At 49.3% G+C, this 11,685-nt stretch overlaps 1 protein-coding gene across 1 annotated transcript in view; it reads right to left on the bottom strand.

The window, feature by feature from the left end:
- Nucleotides 1-1,660: 1,660 nt before the first annotated feature.
- Dok5 (docking protein 5) overlaps nucleotides 1,661-11,685 on the bottom strand; it is a 111,065-nt gene continuing 101,040 nt past the window's right edge. The window contains exons 7-8 of the mRNA XM_042699256.1: nucleotides 8,528-8,648; nucleotides 1,661-2,151 (exon numbers count right to left, since the gene is read on the bottom strand). Of these exons, the coding sequence (XP_042555190.1) occupies nucleotides 2,087-2,151; nucleotides 8,528-8,648 (186 nt within the window). The 3' untranslated portion in view covers nucleotides 1,661-2,086. The remainder of the gene's footprint in view (nucleotides 2,152-8,527; nucleotides 8,649-11,685) is intronic.

The raw sequence follows: 11,685 nt of genomic DNA, 5'->3' as shown, positions 1-11,685 counted from the left end.
GACTTCATTAAAATGATCATTATGCCTTTAATTCCATTTTCTTTATCTGCTCCTATGGCTTATTTCTCCCTCCCCACTTCCACTGGCTGCCAAGGCTGTAGAAATTCGGGGACATCTCTTGGGAGGTGGCCTCAGAAGGAAAAGCCCAGGGACAATCGGGAGAATGAAGACTAAGGACGTGGCAATGATGTATAACAATCCAAACTTGGAAGAGACAAGGATGAACAGGGCCGGGAGGAGGAGGAGGAGGAGTTCAAATGCTGTGCAAAGAAGCTATGGAGAACCCAGAGAGAGCAAAGTGGGACATCGCAGGAAAGCCATTGGCACTCAACTGCTCATTTGTCCCTAGCCCCCTTTGGCTGAAGTCAGTTCTCCTTTGCCCAGGATGCTGAACACCTGAAGAAACATCAACTGTCCTCAGAATCCCAGAGAACAAAGACCTGAGGGACCACAGCAATGCAGATGAGATGCGGCTGTGCCCTGCTGCAGACCCTTGAGCCAATGAACCTTTTTATGGCTCTAGTTTGGACCTTAAGGGGAAAAAATTACTTTCCTGAGACTGTAGGCAATTATTGTATGGTTAAAAATAATAATACTCTTGGAAGGGTCTGGAATGGAGAAAGCATACAAGCAACATGAATTTACCTCCCTGTGTTCAAAGAACTGAATCCCAAGGACTTGAGTGTATCCTTCTATCTATTCATTCGACACCTATTTATCAGTCATGAGCATTAGGCCAGGTACACTTCTGGGCCTAGAATCAACCAAGGAAAATACAGACCATTAAAGTAAATTGAGACCTCAGATATACAGTAAATACTTAACAATACAATCCTGCCTCCGGCAGTATTTATGCCACACATCTATTAGAAAACCATATGCACTGTTTACTGTCCAGATGAGTCAGCTTCCCTGTATTTTACCTGGCTACCTTACCAGCTTAGAGCAACCTTGCTGGCCCTGTTTTCCTGTGTAGCTTTGTAGGAACCCAAAAGCCCAACACTCACATGACTCAAGTCCCATCTGACCTTTCCCCGGCAAGCAAACCTGGAGAACAGAGTGACTTTTTCTTTAGAAGCGCATCCCACTGGAAGTCCACTGAGCCAGCGTGCCTGGGTCCCATCGCTCTAGCTCTGTTTCCTGGCTCTTCTCTGGAACTGAAGCAGCCCTGGCAGCAGGGCCCAGGCTTTCTATCTGCATCCTTGGACTCGAGTGCTGTGCTGAGAACTCAGTGCTTGGTAAGGCTGGCACCACAGACAAGTGTCTAAATGGATGAATGCAACACAGGATCATACACGCAGTTTGTAAGGGGGAAAAAATCATATACCCTTTGAGAAATACCCAGACTATGGAGCAAACTATGTTACCAGGACCCAGAGACCGCAGAGATGAGGAATGATCTTTTATTTTAAAATGTTTTATGGAAGTACTCCAGACCAAAATAAAGGCTTTAAAAAAAAAAAACAAACAAAAAAGAAAGCAACAAGAAAGGAAGAGTGTGAGAAAGAATACACAGTACTAGAGAGCCCCTCAAAGGAGTCTCGAACATAATAGATAAGAACATCTCTGAAGTACCAGCTGAACTGAATGATTCCCAATCGTTAACCAGAACCACACCATATTAAAAATAACCAAGAACAGGTGTAAAGCAGATAACCAATCCATAAGAGCCATTTTATTGTCAATGCTGACTCACACAATCAAAACACCCAGGAGGAAAATCATACACATCCACAGAAGGAGGATTCTGAGCAGCCCGGGGACACGTTAAGATTATGTACACCGGAAAACACCTGTGGCATTGGCTCCTCAATGTCCATCTGTAAAGGAGCAGGGAAAAGTCAGTCTCCATACAGCACGTCTCAATGAGGCTAGGACTTGGTAAAAACAAAAGGAAAAGAAAAGAGAAATGCATGTATTGCATCGCAGAGTTTCCCAAGGACTACCCATTAGCCAGCATGTGAAGCTGTTTCTCTTCCTTCCTCCTTCCTTCCTTGCAGCTACCTCGACGTCATCATCCCGTAGCCCCCTGTGTGGATCTGTGGCTGATGAATCGTAGGGCGCTGACTCTTCCTGACAGTGGCTGTCAGTGCTCAGATCGGTAGGCAGGGAAAGTCTCTGTCCGATGGAGCTTCAGAGGGCTGGTGACATCTTTTCCAAAGAGAATTTAAAAGCAACAATTATGTGTCAAGAAAGTTCAGGATCAAATTAGCTAGTAACCCCGTTTTCACTTAATTGGAATGCTTTTCATTTAAGGCCACTGAGTAATACGCGTATTAACAGCATGATTATCACTTCACATGCATGTCGTCTTTTTCCTGGAGCCTCGATCAATCTAACATTAGCACTTATTCCCTTCCTTAATTTTTCATCGGCACCAACATTGATACCCAGAGATTTCAGAGGCAATATCAGAAAAAATAAGGACAATGGAGAAGAAATTTTAAGGTAGGCATTTTTGGCAAACCTTCAGAAATAATCCAATTTTACTTAACATGTCTAATACATGACTTCTTAAAACCAATTTTGCCTTTTTTTTTTTTTTAGTTGGTCGTGGGGCCTGAACTCTGGGGCTGGACGCTGTCCCTCAGCTCTTCAGTGTAAGGCCAGTGCTCTACCACTTGAGCCACAGCGCCACTTCCAGCTTTTTCTGCTTATGTGGTGCGGAGGAATCGAACCCAGGGCCTCATGCATGTGAGCCACCTTCCCAGCCCCTAGCCTTCTTTATTTCAAGTTTAGATTCCAATCTAAGCCAAGGTCAAGAGTCAGGAATTAACCCTTTCGTGACATTAACACAGAGTTGGTGGACTTTCTCTGTAAAGTACCAGACATTAATTAGACAGCAGCAGCCCTTAGCAGCCAGTGTTAACAGGTAGAGAATGAACATAGAGGTGCCAATACAACTTAATTAAGGAAAGCAGACGGTGGGCTGCAGTAGGCCTATAAGCAGCCATAGGTGGACAATCCCTGAAGACACCTGCTGCCCCCTGCTGGCTCAGGGTGACCTCAATTTATACTGCAGAGATGGAGGCTTTCAGGATTAGGTCTTGGTCACTATATGTGGTCACAGAGCCAGTACAAATCCAGAGAGACAGGTCCAGCCCTTAGGGGGTCTGTAGCAGCCACTTACACACAGGAAACAATACTACATTAGACTGAGGGACGCAAGTGGCTCTCAAGCTTTTAATCTGAGCTCCGTTCTTCCGTCAGCACGAGGCCTCCCTGAAGCACGTTCCACGTGCCCTCGTGTGGTTCTTTTAGCAGCTGCTCACACTGGCCAAGCAAGACAAGGTCCGTGAGTGAAGAGAGAGAGCCCGGTGGGTCGAGGGCTTGCTCAGGGCAGCCAGGCTAGCAGACAGAGCACTGGAATGGAAAGGCCAGTGTCCAGAAGCCAGGGCTGCTGCCCCCTGACTGGGTCTTCACTATGGGAGAAAGCACAGTCCGGAGTCACTGCAAGTCATTGTGCGTCTTGATGTCCGAACGTCTCACGGGGATGCTTCTGGTTCCTTGCAGTTCCCTGTCTGTTTTGGAGATGACAGATGCTTGGAGCCAGAAGTGACTTCTGGGAAGTTTGCCTTGACTGCTCCATGAATAAATATCCTAGCACTCACACACAGTGTATGCGCAGCAGTTAAGAGAGTAGCAGGCAGTGATCTAAGAGCATGGATGGATGACAAGAAAACGGGGTCTCCTACTCATCTCTCCAGGGCCCAGGCAGAATAGGAGGAGCGAGTCCCCACAGAAGGAAGCAGCCAGTTCTTAGGGCAAAGATCTCTGATCTGATCGTGATAGAGGTGCCTACTTTTCCGGGTTCCTGTTTGAAAGCAAGTGATCTTATCCTTAAGGCAAATCCATCGGAGCTGTCTGAGCATGCTGGAGTCATGGAGCATCTTTAGCACAGGGTGGAGCTCTGAAGATGATGGTGTCAAGGGGAATCGAGGGCGAGGGATAGGTGCACTTCCCTGAAGCCAGACCCTCCCTGCTCATTGGCCATGGTCCTGGGCCTACCTCCCCACCGTCTCCCTTGTTCCCTTGCAATCCATTCAACCAAAATATGAATTGAGTTTGACACACTGCTGCGCTCAGCACCCTCCCATGCACACTTGCAGAAGCAAATCTTGGCCACTTGCAGCCATCCCCTGCTGACTGCCATTCACACCCTTCAGAGGTCATCCCCCTGACACCTTTCCACCCTATATCTCCTCCGATTCAGGGCCTTTGCACATGCTGTGTTTCTCTATGGAGATTGCTTAGCCCTGGCTGGCTGTTTGGCTGCCTCATCTCAACTCAAAGTCTTGGGATACATGCTGGAGCATCCACGGACTATGACTCTGCCTCAACCTCAATAAACACTTGCTTTCTGTAAGTATGATCAGCATTTCCTTTGCCACTTACACAGATCAAACGGGAAAGGAAATGTTTAGATAACTGTTGCTCCATTTGATTTTAAGCTGTAGGGGCAAATACACACCCCAGGAGCACAGATAGATGCAATGTATACATGCATACATACACAGATATGTGTATGTTTTCTGCCCCAGGGCTGGCAGAGAGGAGCCAGTCCATGATCATCTGAATTAATGAGAACTAGCTGAATGGCACAAGAAATCCTTCAATCTGAGCTACTTGCTGGATCTTGGAGAGGTGTGAAGCCTTCAAGTCCTTGGTTTCCCAGCAACAAATGAGAATAAAATACTCTCCAGGGTAGCTGTTTAGAGATCCAAGTAAGACAGTGTGTATTAAGAAAGCGAAGCCAGTCCTCTGCAGATGCTTACAAAGAGTCATTTTTAAAAAATATACTCAGAGACTAGACCTGACCCCCCAGTAAAGCCTAAATGTGGGACTTCAAGCATCCGAGGTATATTGATACTTTTAAAAGGAGCATCACAGTCAAGAAAATTACAGAGCTCTGGTTTAAGAAAAATGAGCTACATCATTTGTTGCAGGACAACCTCAGAGAGTTGAAAATGGTGGCTTCTCTGTTTCCTAGAGGCAAATTTCCTATGGAACATTCACCTCCAATTTGATGACGGACCAGTGGACTTTTCTGGAAGGGTGTGATCTTCAACGGTGATCGTCCACAGACACTCTTCGCAAGCCACTGTTTTTGTTTTATCCAACGTGTTTCTGAAAGAATCCTGGGGCTATGGTGCTCCACCGAAAGCTGGTTGGATATTTTTCTTTCATAATGTCTTCCAGTTTCCCTGCTACAGCTCCCTCCCATGTTGATTTTGTATCTACCTCACCACAGGAGAGAATTTCCATGTGATAATTGGCAAATGGAGCGGAAGAAACGGGGAAGGGAAAATAAATCGTCTGCGCCTATCAACACCAGCACCGTCCACTCCCACCACGGCAGCTGCAAAACTGAACAGCAGGTGGCGCGCGTGGACTAGGTTTAGGCAGGACATGGACACTTCCCTCAAACCAGCTTGACAAATCCTCCTTTAGGGTCTAAATTATTTCCCAGATTAATGTCCAGACCTGCCAGGAAAAGACAGCTGGAAATCCATCAGCGTAGGCCGCTTGTCCAGGAGTTATATTCCATAGAAGCACCAGCAAAATGAGAAGAAATGACGTCCTTGTGGCACACATAGGCTCACCCCCTCCCCGGGGCCATTAACGTTTCCAGATACACCATGTTTTCCAGGCAAGGAAGGGGAAAGAGGGAAGTAGGTGGTGTTCTGGTTTGTTCTTTGACCACCGATGATAAGCAAGATAACTTGAGATGTCTGTGAGCATCTTTCAAACTCCAGCCACTGGTTTTAAAAGTCTAAGGTAGTAACATACACTTCTAAAAAGAATGTAACTATAGCTGAGCCTGGTGGCACCTGCCTGTAGTCCCAGTCTACCTCAGAGCAACGATGGGAGGACCCAGCCTCAAGCCCACAGCAGGTCAGAGCTAACAAAACCACCTGTCAACGCAAACCTTGCATGGAGTGCACCGCTGTGGGCTCAGCTAACAGGAGCGGAGGAAGGAAGATCGTGGACCTAAGCCAAGCCAGAGCCTCGGCCCTAGCTCTCTGAAAACCAAATTTCAAAAGCTCAAGCGCTTGGGTAACCCTAAGATGAAAGAAAGAAAAGCGAATGCATTTGAATAATCTTTTATTCAGAAGACTGAATAAAATAGAGTAATAGTCTCCGTGGTAAACAGGGACAAAAGTTATAACTCAAGTACCGCAAAAATAAACTAAACTGGACGTGAAGGCGATAACCTGGAGCGAGCCCCTCCCCCGGCTACTCATCCGCCCTGCGCATGCTCGAGCACTACTCGCTCTGCACCCGTCTGGCTGCTCTGCGCATGCTCCTATACTACTCGCTCTGCGCATGCTCGAGCACTACTCGCTCTGCACCCGTCTGGCTGCTCTGCGCATGCTCTCGCGCAGGAAGGAGGGCGCCATTGCGTTTCTTCATTGCATCAATGCACAGGGGGCGGCTTGCTCGCCGGCTTTGGGGAGCCAGGGTGAAGAGCCTGGGGGTTACCGAATTCCAGGAGCCACTGCGCACGGTGGGGCTGACCAGGAGGAAGGCCGAAGGCGGAGATGCGTCCCGGGCGTGGAGGCTGGAGGCTGGCACCCTGGGCGACACTCATTCGTTCATCCTCACGTTCATTTCTTCAGTGTCTGCGTGGACGCCGGGGTCCCCGGGGCCACGCTCTTCCGACTCTGGGATTTGCCCTTCCCGAATGTCAGATTCTCCTTGGGGAGGGGTGGGGGTCCCCTCACACAGCTTTGTTGGTTGGCTGAGGCCAGCCCACAGCTCTGGCTCTGGATGAAGCGCTGGCCTATCCACGAAGCGCTGGCCTATCCATGAAGCGCTGGCCTATCCATGAAGCCTGGCCTGTCGGTGAAGCGCTGGCCTGTCGGTGAAGCGCTGGCCAATCCATGAAGCGCTGGCCTATCCATGAAGCGCTGGCCTGTCGATGAAGCACTGGCCTGTCGATGAAGCACTGGCCTGTCGATGAAGCGTTGGCCTGTAGATGAAGCGCTGGCCTATCCATGAAGCGCTGGCCTATCCATGAAGCGCTGGCCTGTCGGTGAAGCGCTGGCCTCTGGATGAAGCGCTGGCCTATCCATGAAGGGCTGGCCTGTCCATGAAGCGCTGGCCTATCCATGAAGCGCTGGCCTGTCGATGAAGCACTGGCCTGTCGATGAAGCACTGGCCTGTAGATGAAGCACTGGCCTATCCATGAAGGGCTGGCCTGTCGATGAAGCGCTGGCCTGTAGATGAAGCGCTGGCCTATCCATGAAGCGCTGGCCTATCCATGAAGCGCTGGCCTGTCGGTGAAGCGCTGGCCTCTGGATGAAGCGCTGGCCTATCCATGAAGGGCTGGCCTGTCCATGAAGCGCTGGCCTATCCATGAAGCGCTGGCCTGTCGATGAAGCACTGGCCTGTCGATGAAGCACTGGCCTGTAGATGAAGCACTGGCCTATCCATGAAGGGCTGGCCTATCCATGAAGCGCTGGCCTGTCGATGAAGCGCTGGCCTGTCGATGAAGCACTGGCCTGTCGATGAAGCACTGGCCTGTAGATGAAGCACTGGCCTATCCATGAAGGGCTGGCCTGTCGATGAAGCGCTGGCCTGTAGATGAAGCGCTGGCCTATCCATGAAGCGCTGGCCTATCCATGAAGCGCTGGCCTGTCGATGAAGCGCTGGCCTATGGATGAAGTGCTGGCCTGTCGGTGAAGCGCTGGCCTATCCATGAGGCACTGGCCTGTCGATGAAGCGCTGGCCTGTAGATGAAGCACTGGCCTGTAGATGAAGCGCTGGCCTATCCATGAAGAGCTGGCCTATCCATGAAGAGCTGGCCTATCCATGAAGCACTGGCCTATCCATGAAGTGCTGGCCTATCCATGAGGCACTGGCCTATCCATGAAGCGCTGGCCTATCCATAAGCTCTAGACTATCGATGAAGTAAGCCACACGCCCTTGCTGATCAGTTGCTCTTTATCGTGGGCTGTGAAAGGGCACGTGGAGGGAAGGTAAGAAGGAGCCTAAGTAGAGCCTGGTGACTGCTCTTCTGGTCTTCAGGAATGACACGGAGGGTTTGCTTTCGGCCACACCGTGTGACCCGAGGCAGCTTCCCACCTCCTGCCTGGGACCCCGGCCCTCCAGGCAGGGCCTTTCTCGGAGCCTGGTGGACACGCAGAGGAGGGCTCGCTCAAGCCCCCGGACTGCCCGAGCTCCGGCAGGACTGGGCAGGGGCCTGGCACTCTGTGCTTCTAGGAACGCCTGTTGGACTGTTCCCTGGGTGGTGTTACAAGGTAAGAGACGTCAGCCACAGGCCAACAATCTGAACTCCACAATCTCTAGGCGCACAGCTCAAAAAGAAAAAGGAAAATCTATTTCCCAGGTCGCCGTCACAGATGCGAATCCTTTAAGGATCTGGGGTCCGGCAGGGCGGGGTGTCCCGCGTGCCCAGGGCCCCACTGCGTGTGGCCTCTCCGTGGGGGAGAGGTGTCCCGGGACAGCCCACGGTGGCCAAGGTGCCCCGGACCCCCGGACCCCGCGCAGGCGTCCCGCTCACCTTGCAGGCGGTAAAGCTGCCCGGTGCTGTGCTGTCTGGTGATGTGCTGCCAGTAGGCGCTGCGGGGCAGGGGCACCACGGTGCTCAGCGACGCGGCGCGCTCGCTCATCTTCATCTGGAGCTGCGGGGACGGAAGCAGAGACACGGGTGAGTCTGAAAGGGACCCCAAGCCAGCTGGCAGGAGGACAAGGGGCTAAGGCGCCCAGCCAGCCAGGCCCTGTGCGCTCGCAGGCCGCCTCGCGGGCCATGGCCGGGAGCTGCTGTTTAGTAGCTCCATAGTCTCTTTGTATTATGAAAATCAAATAAGCAGGGCTATAAAATTCATGGGATCCCCCCCTTCTTTCCCCCTATCTCTTGCATGGCACGTAATGAGGTTGAGCATTGTCTCTTACAAACCACTCGCATTCTGTGTCTGAGATCTTTCTCCCGCTGCCCCTTCTTTGGTGGTTCTGGTGATTGAACTCAGGGCCCCTTGCACTTGCTAGGCAAGCAGCATATGCTTTTTCTTTTTTTTTCCTTGCTTGAACTTTCAAGAAGGGCTGTGAGTCTCTCTCCAACTTTTTGTCCCAACTGACCTCAAACTAGGATCCTCCTGATCTCCACCTCCCAGATAGCTAAGATTACAGACTTGAGCCATTGTGCCACCAATGCATTAGTTTTGGTTGAGACAGGGTCTCATGATGTAGTCCAAGACCAGCCTCAGCTTTCTAAATCCCATTACCTCCACCTCTCAAGTTCAGAGGTTACCGGTGTGCACCCACCCTACCTGGGAAGATCTGTTGTTTCTTCCTAAGGTAATGAACATGTTCTAGAATTGGTGTGGTGATGGTTTCCCAACTCTGAAGATACTAAAAGCCACTCCGTTTCTACTTTTAAATGCTATAGGTGTATACTTAGGTGTGCCCAGCATGCCACCAAAAGTATAAAATCAGATCGCAGCACATGTGATACAGATTGTTAGGAAAGCATGGCAAGGCCCACCAGGGCTTGCACACTTCCGGTCACGTGGTCTCAGAGGAAGCGCCATGTAAACCTAGGCCCCCACGTCAACTTGCCAAAGCAGCGCAGCAGCAGCGGCGGGCACCCAGTCAGATCCCACCTCGCACCCCTCACCCCCCTGCCCCTCCCACCCACCTTCCACCATCAGCACCATCTCTACCATCTCTGGTTTTAGTTTTAGACTCTGAACAATCCTGGGGTGTGGTGGCTCTGCTGGCCGTCCTGCCTTTCCTTTCTGACTGTGGGGCCAGGAGTGGGAGCAGAAACACAGCTGCATGTACAGCAGAGCACTGTGTCAGGGCAGAATTGTCAATCACTGGTACTGTAGGTCGTGACTGCGCCCTCAGACTGGACCCGTTGAGAAACCAGCACAGATCACCACCACAGCCAACAGACCGGGCCTCCTGGAGACCCGAGTCCATCCTCATCAGATGCCCTCACACCACTGCCCTTGAAGGTCACCCAGGGCAGCCTCTGATGATAACAATCCCAGAGATGCAAACGCTACTGCATTCACTCGACACAAGGAGACACAGCAGCGAGGAAGAAGCCCCAGCACACCATTGAGAATCTTCTAAAGCGCAGCCAATTCTGATGTGCTCAGCTTAAGACTTTATCTATTTATCTATCTATATCTATAGCTATTACCTATATATATGTCTATATCTTTATATATAGATAGATATCTACCTATATATCTGTCTGTCTCTGTCTGTCTCTCTCCCTCTCTCTCTCTCTCTCTCTCCACATAGATATACGACCCACAGACTTCTAGGGATATTTGAAGCACAGCCCCTGGGCAAAGTTGGGTCAGAAGGGACAACAATCCAGGAAGGAGGGTTGGAGATGAGGTCAGCAGGGCACCATTACTTTCTACTCAAGCCTAGCTCCCTCCTTCACGCTACACTCCAGGACCAATGTCCTATGCTGTTTATTACTTTTTCTGAGAACAGTTTCCCATTACGCCCAAACTTAGAACGCAGAAAATCTGTGCTAATGTCTAGAATCTGCTCCCACTAATTGCATGAATTAGTCTGGCTATTAACCTCATTAGTCCTTAATATCTTGTCAGGAAGAGAGAGACACCATTTGCAGCCATTTCCTAGGCCATGCATGATTCATTGTAGGGTTCTATAAGTGTGAACAATATTTATAAGTAGCCCTATATCGTGAAACTCTTTTTAGCAAGAGTTTCAGGAAAAGATCATAATGAGAACGTGCATTTATTTTTAAATCTGAACAGTTGATATTGGAATGTGTTTCTAGTTCAAGAGTACAAGGTTTAGAAGGTTTTCAAGAAACTAGGTACTGGCAACTCATAGTTGTACTCCTAGCTACTGGGGAGGCAGAGATCAGAAGGATGGTGATTTGAGGCCAACTTCAGGGGGAAAAGATTCACAAAACCCCCATCTCAACAAAAACAACAAAAAAAGCTAGTATGGCAGAACACGTCTGTCATCTTAGCTTCAGTGGAGAGTGTAACTAGGAGGATCAAGTTCCAAACCAGATGGAGGGGAAAGCAAGAGCATTTCAAAAATATCCAGAGCAAAAAAGCACCAGAGGCGTGGAAGAACACCTCCCTAGCAAGCGTGGAGCCCTGAGTTCAAAACCTAGGACAAAAATAAAAGACTCCAAAGCCACAACAAGAAAGCAACACATCAATCAAGCAAGTAAATATAATTTGCTTAGAGAATATATTTCACTGTCTGCATCTACTTGGTACAGACTCATTTCAATGAGCTCAAGATCCAATTATCTCCATGGAACAGGAGGGTCCTCAGACTCCACCCCAGCCCTGCTCAAAGACCCTCCATCTTCACATCTGGAATATATTTTGCCTGGAACCAAGAGGGGAAGGAAGTCTCATGTTTTGTGATTAATCACCCATGTTTAAATATTATCATACATGATGGCCTTTTGGTTCATTTTTTCTTATGTTCATGAAGTACAGAAAAGATTCTAAGGTTGATTTTTAAATCAGCCTTGCATTCATTACTCTAGATAGATGATACATAGATAGATACATACATACATACATACATACATACAGATACATAGATACATAGATGATAGATACATACATACATAGATGATAGATAGATAGCATCTTTGATATGCTAGCATATTCCCTTCCAGTATCTTTTTAAATGTTCAGAATC

The sequence above is a fragment of the Dipodomys spectabilis genome, unplaced genomic scaffold (genome assembly GCF_019054845.1).
Source record: "Dipodomys spectabilis isolate Male_0828 unplaced genomic scaffold, ASM1905484v1 ptg000240l, whole genome shotgun sequence".
Taxonomy (NCBI): Eukaryota; Metazoa; Chordata; class Mammalia; order Rodentia; family Heteromyidae; genus Dipodomys; species Dipodomys spectabilis.
This window is presented reverse-complemented; position numbering and strand designations above follow the sequence as displayed.